We start from the raw sequence: 23,587 nt of genomic DNA, 5'->3' as shown, positions 1-23,587 counted from the left end.
TGTTGAAAAATGAATATGAATTTGTTTCTTTTATTTGGTTATTTTGACCAGTACAAATAAATACTCTAAATTACATAATTTTTATTTGGAATTTGGGAGTAATGTTGTCAGTAGTTTATAGAATAAAACAACTGTTAATTTTACTCAAACACCGTAAAACCAGAGAAACTGGATTTTGCAGTGGTCTCTTAATTATTCCAGAGGGGGGTGCGTGTGTGTGTGTGTGTGTGTGTGTGTGTGTATGTATGTATATATATGAATCATTTTTGTTTTGTTTTATATATATTAATTCATAAAACATATATTTATATATTGTTTTATGTCAATTAATTCACAAAATATAATTTTATTACATTGTTGGGATAGACTTGACATGTTAAAATTATCCATTAATCAATGCCATAAACATACACAAAAATCTGACAGAGCAGTAAAAAAACACAGATTAAACATTATCTCAGAATTTAATCATGGTAATGTAGTAGATAAACTCAGAATGTCCTGTGCTGGTTTCAGCAGCCAACAACTGCCACAACATCTCATTAACTTTGATAATAATATGCACTGGCAGTGAGGATAATAAACACTGCCTTTTGAAATGTCTGTTTATGACATGGATAATATGGCTTGCGATCTCTTATCTGCTGATTAAAACAACGTGTGCTTGAGCGAGCCTTTCTGTGATCCAAGTATCGAAATTAAGGTTCTCAATTGGTTACGGAATGAGGTCATCTCGGGCAGACGAGGTTACATGTCAGAGAGGTCTCAGAGCGAATGGCCATGGTGACAGCAGGGTGTTTTTTGACAAAGTGTTGTTTAGTCCCAGCCATATATGGCAGCAAAAGCCTGCACGAACATCAAAGAACACCTGAATAAACTAGAAGCACTGTGTGTTTAGTTCTAACACAGCTGAGAGGGGTGAGTAGCAAATAGAGGGTACAACATTTAAAACAGCTTGAAAGAGAAAAGTCCCGGGCTGACTACTACAAGTTGCGGGGGCTTGTGAGGCATTCTGCCCTTGGCAAAGCAATCCCCATCAACAGCATCAGCAACAACAAGGCCGGCCCACATAGGAGCATTCAGCTCCATCGTTGATCAATGCCCTCATGAATAAAATTAAACAGTGTAAGATGACTACCCCTGATAAGACCCAGACAATTCACACAGATCTGAAGATAACAACCGTGCGTAGTTCTCGGCAGGCCAGCCAGGCCGCTGGCGGCAGATAGGCCAAGGTGAACTCGCCCCACCTCCCTCCCCGCCTCACCGCTGCCCAGACACCATCTCCTGCTCCGTAGCCCTGTGGGCGGAGTCCACACCTCGGATGCAGTGTGGAGACGAGGGGCATAATTAAAACTAATCAACTTCATCAAATGGAGGCTGAGCGGAACGAACTGCTGCTGTAGGAGGGGGAGCCTTGTTTAACGCTCTACTTCTCGGGAACCGACCGCAGCTGTGTGTCTGTGACTGTTAGTACCTGGCCAGCAACCACCAAGTTAGGTGCCAACTCTCCCAGAACCAAGTCCTCATAAAGCCACCGTCCTATGGCCAAACTAGTTATTCACATCAAGCCTGATCGCATGCAACAACAACGAAAGGGAAGGGCAGTTGAAATACTTCAAGAAGAGAGCTCGGATCAGCCTTAAAGCAGCCGCCCACTGAAAAATGTACTTTTATGTGTTTATGCTCTGAACTCATTCTCAGGCCTCTTAAAGTCTAACCATTGGTCTGAAGTATAAATTGAAGGTTAAAATGCAGACCATTTATAACATGCCCAAGACTGTACTGGTGGAGCTGTAGATTTAAGTCATATTTTATGACTGGAATCACAGTTCTGGTACCGGAGTACGCCTACAACACTGAAAAACAGCCAAACTTGCTTATTTACAGGCTTACAATTTTTTTTTTAAGGACAATTATTTCACTAATTCTGTCAGTAATGTAATTTCAAAGAAATATGGAAATACAGTGATGTTATGTTAATGCTTGCTTTTGTATACATAGGATACTTGGGCAAGATCACAAGCAGAAAGAAAGGCTTGTGCCAGTTGCACACTGTACACATAATGTGCTTGTTTGACAGCAACACAATGAGCCATATTTAGCTATAAAATAGCCAGGCAAAAATCCGACCACACATTGAGACTTTTATAATCAATTTCTCATATGCATTTAATAATTATTATTTGTAGCTTGTAGATTTAAACTCTTATTTATGTCCATCTCGTTCATATTAAACCACTGGCATGTGTAATGAGGATTATAATAGCTTTCCTGCTACTTGGATTCTGCAATATTTGCACACAGGGATGTAGCACAGAATTCTGGGCCCTGTTCATAGGTGGTCTCTGAGGGCCCCTCCCTTCTTTATTCATGATTCAAACATTTGAGGGCCCCTCTGCACATCAGGGCCATTTGTACTCAGTACTCCATTTTCCCCGACGCCACTGTTTGCACATATTGCTGTGTGTCCATTGGTGTACGTATAATGTGAAACGCTTTTAAACGCTTCTGAAAACGTTAACAAAACATTCATATATGTTCCTGGTTGGGCTGTGTTTATTAGCTAGACACTATGCTGCAGCTGATTTTCCTGTCAAAAGGAGAGAAAAAAAGTTGCCAGCTGCTGATGATAAATGCACAGTGCATCGCCCTCCATCTGAGAAGAAGAAACTGAGCGACTGGCATTACTCTAGATATAAATGTATGGTTAACATGCTTGAGGCATCGTTGATCCAACAGCGGTTTGGTAATGCTATGGTTATGATGTTCTGTCGATATACTTGGTTAAAGAAGAGAAACTATTTATAGAGAAAAACTAAACTGGATGTTCCGATTCCATTTCTCAATCTTAAACCACATCAGAATACTTTAAAGACTAGAAGAAAATGTAAAACATATATATTTTATTGCACATCTGACCGTTTAGGTGCTGCTAGCAAAAGAGGAATGTGCAAGTCTGATGGTTTAATTACATTAAAAAAATAATGGATACAAATATAGCCTACTTCAACGAGGTAAGTCAAATATGCAGTTGTAAGAAGGTTTTGTAGAATGTCTTAGTATTTCTTTCCACCAACAAGACAGTTAGCATTGCACTGATTGATCAAAAGCTCTCACCACAGAATCACATAAACAGTGGCGTCATGCTGAAAATGAATTGTCAGATATTGTGTTTGGCTTTTCAAGTCAATACTGTATGACCAGTGTTGGGGAAATGGTCTCTACTGTCTGATACTTGGGAGATTTGTGTATGCCAGTTTGCAGTGGGACCTTTCAAATGGTTTAGTGAGCTACTCATCAATAAGCTTGACCAGTGCGACACCACTAACGGTATGGTGGCACGTGTCTTTTGGTCAAGAGCAAAACCTTTTCCTTTTTTAGTCAGAATAAATTGTTCTGAAAGCAAAATCGAGGCTTTGAAGATTATTATTTTTTAGAATAGAACACAGTATTTTTTGCATTTTATTACAAAAAAATAGAACAAAACATGTAGTTGAAAACAAAACTCCAATTTAATTTAGCTGTCAACTGCACTCCATTTTGGCTACACTGCCCCCTATGTTTGCAGAACTTATTTTTAAATTGAAACACTTGTTCTTTGTTTGCACTTTGGACCCCAGGGCTGTGGGTGAGCTTTAGTTGGTGTGGATGATGCCTCTCCATTGGTCAGTCAATGGAGAGTGTGGCTACAACCAATACTGTTCAGCCTTTCTTTCCAACACAAGGGAAGTCATAGCAGACACCTACGAAGAAAGACTGTGTGATGATGGCATCTCAGGTAAGCAACACTGGGTGTTCTTCTGTCCAACTTCTACATAGCTAGTTGTTAGCTCCTACGATTCATTGTCGGTTCATAATATTCAAATATATTACATACATACATACCATTGAATGATAAATCATGTAATTATTATTCTCAAGCTAACCAAAAGTATTTAGCTACGAATGTCTGTTCTCGACATTTTCAGTTGAATTAATCTAACTTTCTTTCATGTCAACTCATAAGTGGTCCGGTGGTCATTAGCTAATCACAGTAGAACAAGAACTAGGCAAGCCTCGTTCTGCTGGCCCGCCATTAGACGGGATGGATGTCGTTGCCCAAGCTGGATTCGATCCACGGTTTACTGTGACAGACTGTCTTTAACCACTACACTATTTAAACAGCAGTGTGGGTGCATTTCATACGTGTGTAGAGATACGTGTTGTCTGTTTACTTACATTGTCAAACCAATTAATCCAAACTCCACGGTTCCCTACATTAGTTAACATCCAAACCAACAACAGGTACAAAAGGGTTGCTGCACTACATTCAACATGTTAAATTAAAAAAAGAGATTACAGTAGATGGCTAGCTAACAGCTATACAGTACCTATAATGAAATGAAAATGTCTGGACAGTCCGCATCTCTAACCGCTACAACTATGACAGCTGAATAGCTAACTACTACGTAATTTCAACTACGCTATGTAAATCAAAAACAAGAGCAATGTTCATTGCCGGTGCAGTTCGGCTATCGCAATATAAGGCGAAGTTCTAGTCTATCCTGAACAAAACCTAATTTATTTGAGCCGTGTCAAGAACCATGGTCACCTGTTTAACAATCCCTGTCCCTCAACACTACGCTTTTTAACAACGGGAAGTCACTCAGTCGGTCAGACACTCAGTAAGAGACGCTCTTTTTGGTCGGCTCGGCTGACATGGTCCGGCAAAAAGTAGCCTGTGTGGTGATACAGCACATATGTCTAGCCAACAGTTTAATTCTCAGTTTACAGCCACTTTTAACAGCAATTTTGGACTGAAATAAATCTAACATTTATTTATAGTCACGCCTGTGGTGTTATTTAGGGTTGTCGCCCTGTGTGTGAAGGAATTCCACTTGACAAGAGGTTAAAGGCTTTGGGAATTCGGCAAATCACCATTGAGTGAGTGTAATGCCCTGAACACTGTTGTCCTGCGTTGCTAACAGCAGAGACATTACTTACTTTTCCGTGTGCTGGGCTGCTGTGGCAGAGCGTCCAGGATTTTAGGGGTGCAGACCAGGCGCTGAGACGAGAGGTTCTGCTGCCGTCTCTGTAGGCAGGCCAACATGGCTGTTGCTTTCTGGGGGTTTTACAGCCGCCCGGACCTTGAAGGAACCTGAGAGGGACCGGGAAAGAAAAATGCATCTGTTAGACTTTTGATCATGTATTAAATTACAAGAAGCTGGCAGCTAAACTGAAGGCAAAACCTTGTTTCAAAACTGAAGTCAAAGCCTGCAAGCAAACGTCTCCCTTGTTGATGGATGTTATGCCCCTCAGGAGTTTCTTGGTGCTCTTTCAAACATGTGCACTCTCTCTACTTCCCATATAAAGGCCTGTATAAAACCATGTTCCAAGTCAGTTATACAATTTTCTAACTCAGCACCCCCCCCCCCCCCATTATTCATGTGCCATAGAAACTCAACAACCCCCCCCCCCCCTTTGAACTGCTGAGGCTACAGATATAAAAAGGTAATATCCATTAACATCAGGTCAACTTCCCCCACTCTGCTTAGATGCTATGATGGCTCTTTTCTGTTCTCGATCTTGCTCTGTCTGCTGTAATAACACAGCTCATTTACAAGGCTTGTTGTTGCTGCCGGCTGGATGCTTTACCCAGTCACCAGCCCGGTGATCAGGGAGCCCAACATTGCTCTATAAAGGGATGGTGGAATTGATCAGAAGTGAAAAGCTAAAAGTCAGGGCTCCCGAGTGGGTCAGCAGTTTAAGTCACTTCCTCGCAGTACAACTGCGTCATTGCCGTCGGGGTTCAAATCCTGGTTACGACATAAAGACTGCCTTCTTGGGATCCAGTATGGTCTCGGGTGGATGCGAGGGACAGGTTTTTCTTGTCAGGTCATTCTCTACCAACTCATTGTGGTGTGCTGGGCAGTTGCAAGCTGGTGGTTATTCAGTGAATACACTCTCCACCAAGCACGTAGATAAAAAATACTTCCTGCCTGAGCAATCAGTGAAACATGACACTGAATGGCTTGGCTAGAGGTGCAACGGAGGACATCTCTAACTTCAACATAGGTTCACAAAATTAGACTGGACTATGTAGGTTTTACTGTGTATGATTGAGACAGACTATAAACTGTACCCCTTCAAAAACATTTAACGTTAGTGGAAGAGCATCTTTCAGTCAGCAAACCAAAATACTTCTTTGTACTCCCATCCAAAAAACAGCAGCAGTAAATGTTGTATTAAAGTAGCCGTCCTCCACACAGCTGTCTCAGAGCCTCTTATTTCTTTATTCTCCCTCTTCTTCCTCCTCTCTTCTTTCACAGTTCTTTAGTTTATTGTTTTCCTTTCTCCCTCAAGGTCCGCAGGCCAGCTTAAGTGAGTCTGCCACAGGATAGCTCTCAGTGACTGGCTGCAGATACATGATTACCTCCACCTCAAAAGAAGGGAGGAACAGAGTGGCTTTCATTCTCGTCAGGTGCCTGGAGAGATCGCCCCCTCCTTTCTCACCCCTCTTTTCCTCTCCTCCCCAGTCTGCCTTTCCTCCTCTCACACTGTGACAGCCCCACTTCAAACCATCCAGCACAGCGTCTCTCTCTCTGTGTCTCTCTTTCTCTCTCTCATCTGATCACACACAGCTGAAAACCCTTCCATTACCACACATTTGTCAAAAGAGGGCTGAGGAGAAAAGGCACAGAGAGAGAAAAGGAATCTCCAGGGAAATGCCTTCACTGCTTTACTGACATAAAATGAGAGGAGAGTATGAGAATACCTAACATTACACCTCCAATTTACACCTGGATAAAAATGCATCAAGAAATGCATTATCATTCAGAGACAGGCCATCACTTTATTTAAGCCAAACAGGGCAAAAATGTTCTAAGAGGGGAAAAGGAAGCTGAGAAAAAAATAATGGCATTGATAACTGACAAAGATTTTTCACACCATCAAAAAGTAATGACAATGTTTTGTGAGACCAGATCTTTTAAATTACTTTTGCGTTCTCCATTACAACGCATTTAAAAGGACAGCGTACAGACAGACCAAAGTAAGTTCAGAAATCAGCTGTGTCGTTGAGTCTGGCAGTATTTAAGCTTAAGGGCTCTTTCAATTGCCTGTCAGGCCTTTTCCCCAGCTGTCCCGGTTCAACATATTCAGTTCTCTTTATGTTAGCGGAGATGGCCTAACTTTATTCATGAAAAAATACTGATGAGCTAAACAGCGCATATTGTTAAAACTAGAGCTAAACATAAGTTAACATTTTCCAGACTAGATGTCTACCAATCAACCAGCATCAAGACAAGAGCAAAAGGTGCAATGATACATTGATACTATTGATCCAACTACTCTGATATCTTACTTTTTAACTCTGCAATGCTGGAAAGGGCCCGTAAGTCAGCATTTCATTGTTAGTCAACAAATTTGGTTTACGAAGCATGTGACAAACACAATTTGATTTGATACTGCTTAAGCTGTTTCTTTTAGCACTGCTGACATTGACAAAACCTCCAACAAACTGCTAACCAGATCTTTCTTCAAATTAACCTAACGCACACTAATATGTACCTCAGCTCCTGACCCGACTTAAACTTAATATAACTCCTGTAGATCCACACTGCTCCTCCTCTTCTTGTCCTAAATAATCACCTAGGAGATTCTGCCTCCCTAAGCTCCAGTCTGCAAGTTCTCCAGGGTGAAGGATAATGAGAAAAGGGGACAGAGTTTGAGGGACAAGGACGGTAAATCCTTCCCACTTTGGGCTGACATCAGTGGCTGCGATAAGAGGCGTTATCAGGCGTGATGAGGACCACTGAGGGTCTGCCACAGAGATAAGGACCCATGGCTCTGCACTCCATCTTTTGTTTCCCCAAGGTTTCCTCGATAAGGACGTTTTGGCAGACAAATTGGACGCTCCATCAATGATGGGCTGAGTGCTCATTTTTTGGGGGGCCCGTGGGAATGGCTTTGGAAAATATAATGTCTCATTTTACAAGCTATTGTCTTTTCTCCTGAGCTCGGGAGGAAAGGGGAATTGTGTACTGTATGGCCAGATAACAAGGTCACTGCAGAAAGAAATAGGGCAGCGATGGGGGAGCTACAAGATGGCTGTCATGATTTAAATGGACAGAGGTCTGAAATGATCCTCTTAAATTCTTACTGGATCCAGATGGCATTGCTCGGGGACATATGTGGCCTATCCGTCAGAGAGCAGGCTACCCTCGAGGGAGCAATTGATAAGGCACACAAACCTAATGTCTTTACATTTTGGTGTATTTTTCTACTCAAAGATTTTCTATATTTAGGGGGCCAAGCAACAAAGTTGCTGGAACCTTATGGCATTTGTTGGTTTTATAATTGGCTTCTACTTTTACACAATGTGATTCACGTATATTTCAGCAACATTTGCATACATATTTTACACGCACATGCATGCACGCACACCTCCTCTGAAAAAGTAATTGACCCCTTATGCTCAGCCAAAATGTAGGCGCAACTTTTTTCCATGTACTGCTTGTTTCAGGTCCTGCCACAACATCTCACTTGGTTTTAGGTCACAACGTTTACTAAACTATTCCAAAAAGCACCTGGAAACACCTGGAAGCCATCAAGACATCTGAATGACAGTATTTGGAAAGAGGAGTCAAAAGAAGAAAGAAAAGAAGAAGGAGACATTGTCCAATGTGTTTATTTAAATCTGAGAATCCTTTTAACTCAGTCTGTATCTATTGACATGACAGTATCCAGAAACCAATCATTCTCTCATGTCATTATTTCATTAATCTTCCCTTGTCAATGCCTTTTTGGTTATATCACACATTAGAGTAATTCATAATTATACCCAAACGTTCATACCAACTTCTAGACAGAAAAATGTATCAAGATTCCTTTGACTATTTTGGATGTGCTTCACAGCTGTTGGGCCAAACCCCATGGAAGCCGCCATCAGATGGTCAGACAGCATTAGGGACGCCTGGATCAGTATTGACTGTGCTTCTAGTGTGTGTCAGGAACTACAAAGAGACTGGGTGAAGCCTCGGAGGGACAGAGGACACAGGGGATGTGTGAGATGGAGACTTAAGAGCCTTGCTGGTTGGAAGCTATGCCAACCGCTCCCTTCTCTACTCCCAGCCAACATACAATCTCCTGGTAATAAAACAGATGAGCCGCACACCAACGCTAATTTTCCCAACGGGCTTATCGAGAGGCTAAACTGATCTGTCTCACTGAAACACTGTTAGATGATACGGTCGGATACGAAACACCGTGCAGGCTCCATGGTGACTGGGGAAGGAGTTGGAAAAGGCTCAGAGGTGGGGGTTGCATTGGTGTTAAAGCATACAGCAGATCCATCAATATCCCGCTACTATCCCCCCCCTTCAAAGTAAAGGACCTGGCCTGTGAATACGGCCAGTTCTTTAACCTCCTAGTCTATATTCCAGCCATGGAGTCAAAAGATTCCCTGGTATTAACACCAGGTGACAGCTGTGCCTTCAGAAATGCTCTTATCCACACCTTGGTACGTGTGCGACATGCGGTAGTAAAGCAATTGATCTTGCTTCAGCTATATTAAACATGCCTACAAGTCTATTCAGAAGGCTCCGCTAAGCACAGTGGATCCTAATTTAGTCCATCTCATTCCATCCTACCAAACTGAACTACAGAGAGAGGGGGAGAGATCTATTAATGAGTCAAACAATGGAACGCTATGAGACTGCTTTGACAATACCGATTGGACTGGGACTGCTTTAACGGTACAGATTGGACTGAGACAGCTTGACAATACCGATTGGACTGAGACAGCTTGACAATACCGATTGGACCGGGACTGCTTTAACGGTACAGATTGGACTGGGACTGCTTTAACGGTACAGATTGGACTGAGACAGCTTGACAATACCGATTGGACCAGGACTGCTTTAACGGTACAGATTGGACTGGGACTGCTTTGACAATACCAATTGGACTGGGACTGCTTTGACAGTAACAACAGAACAGTGTTCTCAGAAACTATCCTGCTGGATGAGGCCGGAGAGGCTGTATCTGATGACATGCAATTTTGTGAAAATACAGTGGTTCATTCAAAGACAGTGAACGTTTTTTAAATAATAAGCCCTGCTTTACAAAGGACGCAAAAACTCCATTAAATTACTTTTTTTGGCCTTTTCCTTTGGTAATAGGGTGAAATTGAAACATTCAGTTCAAGCTGAACAGAACAATAAAAGAAGCAAAGAGCCTATAAAAAGAGGAGTGAAGGACTATTCTAAATGGAGGGATGAAGGATGACTGAAAGGGCTTAAAAACCCTCTCAAGACCACCAAATCAACCTCAGTGGGACCAATGTCCAATCAGAAGTAGCCTACTCTTCTTATTCTTCCTTTTACTTGCTTACACTTTCGTACTGAGAAGGAGAAGCTGCCTTGTGAACATTTATATTTAGCAAAAAGGGCATCTAATTTGGTTATAGCTGAGCCAGATGTTAATAATAGGGTATTAAAATGAATATCAGTCTACAAAGCCACTGGCCCAGATAACATCAGTCACGTGTTCTGAAATCCTGTCACAAGGAATAATCAGGTGAGTTCTCTGAGCTGTTTAATCGTTCACCGAGGGAACAAATAGTACCAGCTCTTTGGAAATCATCAATTGTATATAGAGTGCCAAAGAAGATTTGCCCTGCTGTCATCAATGATTATGGCCCTGTTACATTAACGCTGTCATAAGGAAACATGTTGAACAATTGGTTCCCCCCCATATACAGAACAACATACGATGCATAGTAGAGCCCTTCTAATGAACAAAAGGAGAGAAGTTGACGATGCTCTTGGGTATCGACTACACCTGGTTCACTCCCACTGAAAACACAGACCTAATCACACAATTTACAAAGTAACCATCATCTGTAATCAAAGCATTAAAAAAAAAAGGAGTACAAATATCTCGCCACAAGAGTTGGCAACGAGTTGAACTTTGGAGCCGACAGTGGGAAAGCTATATGAAAATAACAACCCAGAGTGTACTTCCTGCATACACACAAAAGGCTGAATGTGAATCTTTTTTTACAACCCTTTTACAGATGCTTTATTGAGGCTGTCATGAAGTTTACTGTAGTTGCCTGGTTTGAATGTGCAAATGGGCAAAGCAGAAAAGTCTAAAAGGCAGTTGTGTCGGTCAGTGGCAAAATCATCAGGGTAAAGGTCTCTGACTTTTAAAACAAGTGTGCACACACGCACGCACACGTAAGCACACACTCGCAAATAAATCACTTATACTCCATCTGTACAGCAAACAATCCGTAATGCCATTAGGGTGCACATTTCATGGTCTTTCCTGGTAAAAAACAGATAGCTTTTAAAGGTTCTTACCGAACGGTAACTCCCAAATGGGTTTTTAACAGAACTTAAATCTGGACACATTGCCGGCAATTCCCGAACCCTTCAGCATTTTATCAAAAACTATTCCTAGGGGCCTTATGAATTGTGGTTGGGATGACTGACCTGCTGGAAGACCCATGACTTTGGATTGATTTATTTCTGACACGGGGTTTGACATTGTGCTCCAAAATCTCTTGGTATTCTCTTGATTTAATGATACCATGCACATGTTCAGGGCACCCAGCGCCAGAGGCAGCAAAGCAACTTCTAAACATCACTAAACCTCCTCCATGGTTGACTGTGGGGAACTTGTTTTCTTTGAAGGCCTCATTTTGTTTTCTGTAAACACAGAGATGGTATGCTTTACCAAGAGCTCTATTTTTGTCTCATCTGTCCACACAAGATTATCCCAGAAGGATTGCTTCATGTTCAGGTGTTTCTGCAAATTGCAGTCGGCTTTCTTGTCCATCTCTAAGCAGTAGGGTCCTCCTTGTTCTCCTACTACACAAACCATTTTTATTGAGTTAGAGACAGATGGTACGAGGTGAAACTGTAATAATGTGTTTAAAGGTCGGCTAGAAATTCTGTGGCATTTAAGGTGCCTTTTCCACCACCAAACAATCCTTCACTGCAATTTTACATCAATCTCTTGTGTTCAGATTCAGGGAGGTTGGTTACAGTGGCATGGGCCTTGGAAAAAAGACCATCAGTGTCTCTGGGGACTGGAGATTCTCTCATATTTGGATACAATCTTGTCTTATCTCATTTGACCATTCTCTGGTGTTTCTTGTCCCCTTGCATTACCCATAGTGACACACAGGAACATTTGTATTTCCCAATAGGTTTGTGTGGAAGACTATGGTTTGGAGGACGGTGGAAATAAATGGACGAAACGTGACAATGTCATGCAGGATTGATTATCTTATTTTACCCTAAAACATGAGCCTGTTGGGATAAACAACGTGAGAAAGGCCACCACGGTCAGACAGCAGCTGTACAGCACACACTGATACGAGGCTGTGCTCCGCCTGACCTTCCAGTCACATCTCTCCTTGAGTCCGGCCCTGAGGGCCTTGACTGGAGCAGAGTAACATTGCCCCGAGACCCGTCCTTTCAATAAACACAAAATGCACGGACAAAAGACACACGCGCGCTTCACAGACAAACGTTAACCCCCCCCCCCCCCCCCCCCCACCACCAGCACCACCCGCCCCCACCCCGCCCCCCCCCCCCACCCATCCCATTCCGCTCCCAATCCTCTCAGCCGGTCTTTGGAGCTCTCAGAATGCTCAGTTAATAATTAGATGATAATGAAACAAGGTTTAAGCTGAGCGCCCTTTTCACTCTCCAGTTGGATTAGCGTTAGAGTGCTATGGTAATGCCCTTCCTTCCTTACCCACTGAAAACCCTGGCAGGCCCAAAAGCAAATACTGACACAGGAGGAAAATAACCCTCTCCATATAGGTTGACTTCCAGAAAACCCAATTAGGCCAGGGGTGAGTTCACTTTGCTTGACATTTCTTTTACGTCTCTAGATTGTGTGTGGCATCCGTATAGTAATCACTCCCGTGACTAACAGAGCTACAACCCCTGAAAGAGAGGTCAACTGCCCAAAGGCTTTTACAATCTGAAATGGAACGCACCCCGCATCGACGACGTGACAGCCACCTGATAAGACTCCTCAGTGACAGTCACAAAGCACAACCACAGGTTCCTCAATAGGGACCACGGTAAAATGTGAATGGAATTATCAATTTAAAGCACCGAAAATGAACTAGAGGTTTCGTGAATAACTCCCATTAACCGTGAGCCCTATGGTAATTAGGCGAAATCACATCCATCCACCCTTGATGCCTAAACCGATAGCGGGAAGACAAACCTGAAGACGGTCAACTGCACGACCCGTGGGACCTGAATGTAGGGCTCCTCTGTGGAACTGGGCTATGGGCGTCGGGGAAGCCTATCTCCCATCTTATCAGACACGCTGAAAATGAAATACAAGACTCAAATGGACGCAGGATCCTGTCTGAGCAACGGAGCCAGGCAGACAGGGCAAGCGTAGAGCAGTCTGAGGCTAAAACAGACAGACAACCTTGCTACTGCAGCTGCTGGTTTCATATCTGCACCGCCTCATGCATTTTTAATGGAATCTATTACTCCCGGATTAGCCGATAAGAGCCATCCTGTTTAAATTCTCTAACAGTTTGCATAATTGGTATCAGACCACGGCATAAGAGAGAACCAGATCTTATGCTGTATTTTTCAACGAAAAAAGAAACAAAGAAAAAAAAACAAGGTTGAACTGCAGGACATCCAAACAACCCAAAGCCGCTCGGTTCCACACAATGAGTGTGCTCAAGGCCTGAGGCCGACAACAATGACACTCATTTCCATTGAGATTAGCTCCTGTAAAAAGGTATTACAACACTGTTAAGCAGGGTTTGGCAGATTGTTTTTCCTATTCAATACATGCACTTGCTCTATAATGCATGGAAAATAAATACAATGGGTCGATATATGAATGGGCCTTTCCCTGGAGAGACTTCTGGCAGATGCATGCTGAGAGAACCATGAAACATTTGCGAGAGCAGGAGGGGAAAGCCTTGATTCAGAACAGTACACTATTCATTTAAGTGTATAATTCATTCAGACCTAACACAACCCAAAAACACAATCTTCAACAAAATCTAAATTCACAACTAAAATGGACATAAACAATCAGACCGCAGAAGCATTGTCAAGTTGGGGGGGGGGGGAGGAGGCTGAACGTAAAGCCCATACAGGCTAATCATAAATCTCATGAACACATCCAGCGTTGTCAGGGCCATCAGGGAGCCTTGATACAGAGCACTGGGCTCACTCAACCCTGTCCTTGCACAGCACACATCTGCCAAGGTAGAAAACATCACTGCTCCTGCTCAGGGCCTGGGGCCTGGCTATAGCCATGGGTGAATAAAAAGTAAGCAGGGCCTTATCTTATCCTCATCACATGCACATGCACATGCACACACACAGTGGATAACCCTGGGGCAGGCTGGCTAACCTTTGGAAAACCTTGACTTGTAGCATTATAAGCCTAATGCAGTTAGTGAGGCAGAGAGCACAAACATCTCTCTGGTCTGTGTTATCCATACAGATGTCCCATTAAAATGCCCCATCCTGGGCTTCCACATCACTGAGGCTTTGTATTGGCTGCATTAGAGGAGATCATTTATCCTGCCTCTCTGAAGACCAAAACTACTCTTTAAGACAACACACCTGCTGCGTGTTTCGCATGCAAATGACATTACGTACAAAAAGCTGCATATTGTACACTACCCCATATGGCGGATTTGAATGGGATGGCTTTAAATTGTGGATTAATGCTTATACGTTTCTCTCCAATACCGGTTTCTCCAGTCATATCCTTCATTTTGACATTGCTCTTGGGAAACAAAATGGATTTCCATGTACAGCTTTTATTTTCCTCTTACCGTTCGAATGTTAGATGTGTTGCTGTTAATTTACCTCTAGGGAAAAAAATAAAGTTCCTCTGTATTAAATCAGTGTCGGTGTGCTTCCCATAAAGCCTGCTCTTTCACATTGGACAATTTCTGACAGGTTTTAATGGGAGTGGGTGGGCTGACAAATGGCCAGCGAAAGAGAGAGACAGCGAGAGGGAGAGAAAGATAGAGAGACAGAGAGAGTGAGGAGTGTGCACTAAAGGCACCAAGAAGATGCCTGGACCTAATCAAAACACCCCCTTAAGCCATCAGACCATAGCCCAACAACTACAGTCAGAACAGATTTTAGTTAACAACATGAATCAACATGAGAAATGGTCCATGCCTTGAATTCATATTAGGCTGCAGGTGTTCAAGCTTTATGGCAGAAGAGGCTTTGACAAACAGAGCTAATCCCAAATCAGGGTAATGAGCACTGCTGAAAACCTAGCTAGGGTGAAAACATTGGCTGCAAACAACGCCAAAGCAATAACTACCACTGTATGTATGTATTTGATCTAACAAAGCTTTGTGTCTATGATCTACCGCCCACTGTCTGGCAGCCTCACCTGCAGGAAGAGAAAACACAGATCCACCCAGACATAATCAAAAGGCCAGCCTTTGTCTTTAATCAGTTAGCAGCACACGGGAGATCAAAACATTTATTGTCAAAAGACGGTGACAGATGTTCTTCTGTCTCTTACAGATTAGCACGGTTGGTAGAAATGATCTACAGAACCAGAGTAGACTAGATTGGACTGGCCTATACCACGAACAGGAAAGTCTTGTCAAGAGTGAAGTTAGCACATTGGCCTTTGCTTTTTTTCTGTGTGTTTGGGGTCATTGTCCTACAGCAACCTTTAATGGAGAGCCAGTTCTTTGACAAGGCGTTGACTCCAAAATACCTGATGAAGTTTCCTGAATTCATGGTGTTGTTTCCACAGCAGAGCAAATCAATCTGACGGTATTAGCAAAGGCCCCTCATGTTTGAATGTAGGGAGGCTGTTCAGTTTACACAATGCTCCCTTTAGGAATGTCGGAGAATGCCGTGGGGTTGCCCAGCTACCTCTGGTACTGGGGGCCTTAGACGGAATAACATCACAGCGTTCAAAGAATGACACCGAAAATCAAAAGGTGTGTTGGGGTTGTATTGAAGTACGCCCGTCACACTAGTCGAACACCAAACTCTTAATTGAGAAAATGCTGAAGCATCAATCCTTGCCTAAGTCAGTGCCACACTGTCAGTCATACGCAGATAAAAAATGAAAGAAATGTCCAGCAGGCTATAGCATGGGCAGTGCAGTTTTTAATTAACATTAACATTAATTTTGTCTTTCATGTCCTTCAGTATATATCAGTGCACAGTAAGTTATTACTCCAAGAACATTCAAATGCATCATGTCATTACTACAGAAATGTGATGGTACTTCAATGCTAAAATGATTACTGACAAAAATATTTGATTAATAAAATATTTAATCAGTGGTCTTCCTTAAATTAAGGGAATGATGTTGCAGTCTCTGCAATATTGGAATCGGTTTTAATTGGTCCTCAACTAGCCGCATTTCATCCAGGTTACTGGAGTTAGTTGAGGCTAACCAGAGCTAAGGTAAGACCCATTCACATCAATCAATCAAATGTATTTATAAAGCCCTTTTTACAACAGTAGTTGTCACAAAGTGCTTTTACAGAGACACCCTGCCTTAAACCCAAAGGAGCAAACAACAGTAGTGTTGAATTTCAGTGGCTAGGAAAAATTTACGTCTGTTTATTTAGTTTGAAATAGAAAAAAAAAATATTTGCAATTAAACTCCTTAAACTCGGTATGTAGTATGCACTAATAAACAACAAATGCAACCAAAAAGAAAGAAAAAAGAAAAAGCTGTTAAGTTGGAGCCATCTCAAGCAATCATTGTTTATGGGCTCGGTAAGTGCAATTATTTAGTTCAGGCTTCTAATTTGGCCTATAACAAATCCTTTAACTAGTCTTTGTATGTCTTTAGGGTTCAATAATCCCTTTTCAAATCATAATTCTAACTGTTTTGTTTGCTTACTTACCCTCCAGAGACAAAGTGGCTGTTAAGCCTGCCTGGTAATATTTTGTCAACAAAGGACATTTTTTATAGCTTTGGCTACAGTGGCTTTTACTGCCAAACTTTTCCATACCTACCCACTCGCCAAGCCCTCCCCCCTTTTCCAGTCAAAGCAGGCAAGGCTGTTTATTATGCTGCTAAGGGTCACTGATTCCTTCAAGTCATTAAAAATGTTAATAAAACCGAGAGCTCAAGAGAAAAGCTAGGCAAAATGCTCCCTGCAGGGTACTCACACAGGACTCCTTTTCCACACTTAATGATAAGCTCCAGTCGTCACAGAGCAGCATGGAAAAACCAAACAGCTCTGGGAGAAAAAGGACTTTGGTCTCTGGACTAATCCAAAATGACCTCTGCAGATAGCATTGCTTCGAGTGCAATCAGGCAGCATGTGTATCATTTGAGGACTGGAAGCACCATGATGTACCCAAAATAACAGACTGTTTCAAAAGGCAAACAGAGCTACGACAGCCCTCAGGGCTCCCACTTCCTCAAATGACCCCAGAGGCCCAATCATCCAACCCCCACCACCACCACACACACACCTAACCCTGTCTTTCCACCCCTTCATCCCATCAACATAAAAAAACCAAAAGACCAATTAGGCAGATTTCACGATGGCAGCTAGCCCATAATTACACACGACATCCTTAGGAGATAAAAGGTGATTACTATGGATGCACGGGAGCAATTGCTTAGCAACCAAGTCATTGACATTATCCCTGTAAGCGAAGCAGGGTGATTGGCCGTCCAGGCACACTGAAGTTACAAAAGAGCAAACGGTCAGTAACATGACTGAAATAAAGCACAGATTGTGCTGGAAACATGACATTCTCCAATATTAAGCTTCGTTAACATCAACAGACCTCGCTGGTAAAAATAGCTGTCTTTTTTGATTGGCGCCATGACAATGTCTAACAGCCTAGCTACACACTGGATGGGAAGCGAGCAGGAATACATTAAGGTAAACACCGGTAGAACAAATCAATTCAAGAGTTCACCGGAACTTTAGACTGAGTAGGCATGCGGCACAAGGAATAACCTCCTGCTGAGTAACAAGGGGACATGCAAAATGGGATATTCATATACAGGTCGTTCTGCCTGTGGTGATTTAGAATAATTTCCAATTCGCTTATTTTATGGTCACTTTATTTTATAGCCAAGCAGCATCAGAGTGGTCAACTGGAAAAAAATATAACATTGTTCAAACCTAAAAAATTTAAGGTGATGGCTCACCCTTATATTTTATCAGTTGACCCAATGTAAATCAATTAATTAGGTCCAACCTGAATTTTATCAGTAAACCCAACGTAAATCAATCAGTCGGGTTTAACCTGTATTTGTTAAGTTTATTTATTAGTGTTGATTCCATAAAGTCTTGTTTGCATACATCCCAGCATGCCTTTATAGATATATAAGATTGATACCCACCCATGAGTGGATTTGTTATTGACAGTGACATGTTTGTCTTACTCAACTTGCAATCATGAAGCTTCCCCCTAGTGTGTGCTAAATGTATTCACACTGTACACATAATGTAAATGCAACCCAACAGCAAGTGCGCTTGTTGGGTTCTAACAACACTGGTTCTAAGCATAAAAGGCAGATCACTTGGGAAACCCCAAACCGATAGGGGAGAGTGGGCCCAAATGGCTAGAGCTGGCAACGAGGTTCAAAATATTACCAATAGCCAACTACTGTAACGTTATCACCCACAATATGCACTCAAAATGACTGAATGAGTAATGAACGGTTTAAGGAACAAGACCAGGTAAACATCAACTTAAACAAGCATCTCTGTAATGCGTGCAATAAATCCAACCGTTTAAAGGTTAGGAATATAAAGATTATTAATGACTTTATAATAAAACTAGGTAATCAACGTGTGCAAGGAGAACAGAAAGTATTCAAACAAACTTCTTGCAGCAAAGCTTTTTGGGAAATGTTGCTGGTGTTACCAAATCCTTTTTTGGGTCAACTTAAAAAAAACATACATTAAATGAAACAGTAAAACATTGTCTGCATATTTTAAAGCCTATCTGACTTGATCCAAATAAAAAATATATCTGGTCCTACAAATAAACATATAATTTTAAACTGAATGGAGTAAAAGACAATGAAGAGGTTGAACAACAGATGGTAATACTTGCTTTAGAGTAGGGAGGCACAAGTGGAAAGTGGCTAAAGGAGTGGACTGGGAGGCCAAGGCATAACATAGAACATTTAAAAGAGCTTCCTCAGGTGAATACCTCAGCGGACACCACCAGAATGGACAGTGGAAAGAAACAGGCTCACACATGACAACTCCCCTCTCCTCATAGATCACAGGGTTGGAGATGCAGTAATGAAGGTTGGGGTTTGTGAAGATAAATGTGGGTAACACCAGGGTGACGTGTACATGGTTCTGTGACGTTACCCTATCGGCTTAAAAAGTTGAGCATTTTAACAGCTTCTCGGGTCAAGTCAAAGCACAAGCTAATATCTAGAATGTCAAATACATTGGAGTATGCCATTGCCAATATGTCAGTTTAACTAGTAGGCTACTCTGTAAATGTCTGGCATACCCACAAGGTCCTGGGTTATAGCACTCAAGTATAATAAACACACGCAGGCACACGTTGCACAATCCAGCCTAAATGTTCCCCAAAATAAGGGAGGTTGTCTGTCAAAATCAATACAGACATTACAGGCAAAGCCAAAGCAATTTCAGAGTAATTACATTGACTTTGAGCTCTGTTATATAATAAACACACAGCACTACACACTGAGTGGCAGCTGAAATTAAGATTTTTAGCCACTGCTATTCAAACTGCAGACTTGACAGAATTAGGAAAGTAGAGCCCGGTCAAACGGATTGAATGTCAACTCAAGATGTATGAATAAAGTAATTTCCTTAGTGGGGATGTGGGGGAGGGCAAGTCAGAAGATTTTTCATTTAGTTTAATTACATTCTTGCGACTCAAAGGCCATCATGTTTATTTCATGATTTAAATGTATTCAGAGGCAATTCCATAATGATGTCAAATTATGCGAGTGAGAGCAGGTCCTCCATGATGTTGTCAGATGCTTCATGGTAAAACATTTATACAGACAGGGAGAGTCCTTTCAGCTACCGAGGCCAGAGGCATGGAGATAGATGGAATGATTCCTCAGGGCTATCCAACATGCATTTTGCAAGATGGGCTTGAAGGGGCTAAACTAGAACATTAAAGTTAAAATAATGCATTTCATACAGTCTAGTGAAAATGTGTTAGGCCTATTAGCCATGTCTTTAATTAAAAAATTGCCCAATTTATTCCATTCTCGTGTATACAACAGTTAGATAGTATAGACAATATATCTAACTAATTGTAGTTAAGAAATATGTATTTCTCTTGGATACAAGGGCAAATCACAGATGGGAAGATGCTGTGACTTTCTATACTCAACATGGCGTGCCACAGTCAGAAAGAAAAGCATACAGGATAGAGTATGGGCAGAGGTGTGAAATTCTATATGGCCCTCTGCTGCGCCAACCTTCAACCTCTGCCTCCAGGTGCAATGAGGTGCGATGATCCCTCCTCTAGCTTTGACAATAGACGTAGAAGCTAAGCCTTTGGAGGAAGCTTTGAAGGGCCAATAATATACTTCAAAGCATTTCCTGTAACCACTGGGATTCTGACACATAAGTCCTCCTTTATTGCAGGCTGTACATCCGCCACAAAACCATTTCGCTCGCCTCAGACACAGGGGCACTTCCGAATGGAACTTCATGCCAGACTAAATGGCGCTTCCACACAGTGGTTTGACAACTTCCAAATGCACACAAAGGGACGAAACAAAACAGAAAACCTAATAAACGTACGTTTAAAGAATTCGCACATGCATATGTGAATATGCCTCCAGAAACTAAAACATTGGCATTACAATTCTGTGTTAAAAACAAAATGTTATCTATTCCGTGAATAGTTTCCCGAACTAGGTCCAAGAGATGCCGTATTCAGGACAGACTAATTTTAATCAACCGTTATCCAAAGGAGAGTAATTACTAGGACAAAAAATAAACAAGCCTGGTCTAGCTCCGGCCATTGCGCACAAGGCATTGATCCAATCGGAACCATCTAGATTATATTAACGTACCCTACCACGTTTGATTAAAGGTTTTCCTTACATTATCATCTTTGCAACGTTAATGTCAAAATATTGACCATAGCCTACTAAAAAAGCACCTGCTGATGACCGCAAAAATAAATGTTAGTCCACTAAACTGATTGGATAGAATGACAAGATTAACGTCAAATGAAGTAATGCAATGCCGACCAGAATACGACATAAAAACAATGTCTTACATACAGTGTTCAGTGTTATCATAAGGCTTGTTTATCTTTGGCTTTCCACGGCTGGGTGCTTCCCCTGGTCGGAAGGCGTATTTCCTCTGCCAACGAGACGTCGCTGAAGTCCGAAGAGACTGAGAAGGATCGGTCTGAAAATATCCATGAAGAGAACCACTTTTAAAACTATTATTCGAAAGCCCAAATGTGTTGATACTGAAAATTAAAAGCGCTTATAGCTGCATTCGCTCCGACGTCCTCGTCTATCCCTGCAGCCGACCGAACTGAAAAATGTCGAAGTGCAACGAATGAATTCTCACGACTGCACAAACCGGGCATCCGACCAATGAATTAAGAGAACATTTGAATATTCTCACGGCTCGACCAATAGTTTAAAACAGAAGGCGGTAACCACGGTGACGCCGCAAGCGTCTAGGTGAGCACGTTGATATTTCGCGGAAAAACTAAAAGGGGTAGTGCAGAGGGCAATACGTTTAAATCATATATATATGGTTTTAATCATCTAAGCACAACGCAACGGCTAATTCACTCTATAATGCTTTGATACCTACCGCTCCGATCCCTCTTTTCAGGATCCTCTTTCGGAAAGTAAAACGTCTGTTAGAACAATTGAACAACACTGCTGTTTATAGTGTTTCCAAATGCTGAGTAGGTTGAAACGTCTGTGTAGTAAACCAGAAATTCAAAAGATTGTCAATTACGAAAAGGTCACTTGGATTACACATTGATCCCGTTGGAACCATACTGGCAATGTTAATGTACAAATATTGAACATAGCATACACTTACAGCCTACTAAAAAACACTTGCTGATGAGCACAAACAGCAAGACGTCAGCGCAAGAGATAAATTCCCACAACTGCACAAACCGCGGACCCCACCAAGGAATTTAGGGTACATTTGAATATTCACAACTCGACCAATCCATTTAAACTGAAGGTGGTAACCGCTATGTTCTGTAAATGTCTAGGTAAGCGTCTTGACGTTTTTCGGACTGATGATTCATGCCATAATGATGGGATACCAGCGGCTGAATAGGCCTCAAACCCTGCCCTCTCATTTCGAAATTCTGGTGTGGGAAATTAAGCGGATATTCATTCTCCCCATACATTCCAGGTGGTAGTGTGTGCAAAATATTAAATAGGTGTACAAATCTCTGCTGCAAACGGTTAATTAAATAGATTAGCAATCACTTACACAGTATATATAAGTATATATACAACACATAAAGTATTTTTGATATTATTAAATAATACATTTTAATTAAAAGCTATTAAAATAGAATCATTAGTTTGAATGAGAAACACAGATATTCAGTTATCTAAAACAATTCAAATTATATAATATATATTGAAATTATACATAAATTAACCCACTAACAATATATCTTAAGCCATTCAAGCTAGACCTCAAACAAATGTGTTTCACACGTTTAGGCTTTCTCAATTTAATATCCTTTAACAAGTATTCTAGAAGAAAAGAAGGCCTCTTTTCAGCAGTTGTCAAAAAGTATTTACATTAATACACAACCAAAAACTCCAAGAAGGTCGAAACCTAGAGAAGAGCCATACTCTGAGGGAAGGCCAGTTCTCTTCTGGCTGTGCCAGGTGAAGATTAAAACAGTATATTATCGTTTTGCAATCGGCACACAACCTGGTGGACTTTGGACAGGAACAGCCAGTAGACACCAAGCTAGGTAAATCTAAGGTGCAGTCCAAGGACTCAGGTCCTCCTAAGGTTCAACAGCACCACTGTTGCATCAACAAAAGAAGCAAATGCTAAAATCAGCCTTCATGTTCCAGAGGATTTCACAGTCCGAGAAGACTTTATTGACTTATATGAAAGTTCTGACAAAGACTCCAGAAGCCTTCTGTTGATGATGAAAGATGTGCTAAAACATCTCAATGCTATGTTCGTGCATCTAATATGGCTGGACACCAGAATGGAATTCTATCCCAAATACTTGCAGAACCACCAAAAGTATTTTTTGAACTCTGCATATCTCACTCATTGAATCTGACACACCAATCCAAGCAGTGCCGGTTGCACGTGATGCAATTGAATATACAAAGGAGATATCAGCCTTTGTTTCTGTGTCCGCAACGCGTCAAACCGCTTTTGAACAAGCCCAGCTTGATCTTGCAGCTGAGAATGAAGACAACAGCTATGTGACAGGAGTGCTAACAAAGCTTTGCCCCATGCAATGGTCTGTGCGTGTACATTCAAAAGAAGCACTCGTGCATTACTATGAACCACTGAGGAATGCATTAGAGAGTCTGAAAACTCATAGTTCATGTGGCACCAAAGCAGGGGGATTTGTTGAGGTTG

General features: G+C 41.8%; 1 protein-coding gene across 2 annotated transcripts in view; it reads right to left on the bottom strand.

Annotated features, from left to right (window-relative positions):
- LOC105027054 (protein FAM222A) overlaps nucleotides 1-21,558 on the bottom strand; it is a 41,387-nt gene extending 19,829 nt beyond the window's left edge. The window contains exons 1-2 of one of the 2 annotated variants that reach the window (XM_010898943.4): nucleotides 21,258-21,558; nucleotides 4,987-5,140 (exon numbers count right to left, since the gene is read on the bottom strand). In XM_010898943.4, the coding sequence (XP_010897245.1) occupies nucleotides 4,987-5,092 (106 nt within the window). In that variant the 5' untranslated portion in view covers nucleotides 5,093-5,140; nucleotides 21,258-21,558. The remainder of the gene's footprint in view (nucleotides 1-4,986; nucleotides 5,141-21,257) is intronic. The other variant, XM_010898942.4, reaches the window with a different exon arrangement.
- Between the last annotated feature and the right edge of the window lie 2,029 nt (nucleotides 21,559-23,587).

Source organism: Esox lucius, chromosome 14 (genome assembly GCF_011004845.1).
Source record: "Esox lucius isolate fEsoLuc1 chromosome 14, fEsoLuc1.pri, whole genome shotgun sequence".
NCBI classification, from domain to species: Eukaryota; Metazoa; Chordata; class Actinopteri; order Esociformes; family Esocidae; genus Esox; species Esox lucius.
This window is presented reverse-complemented; position numbering and strand designations above follow the sequence as displayed.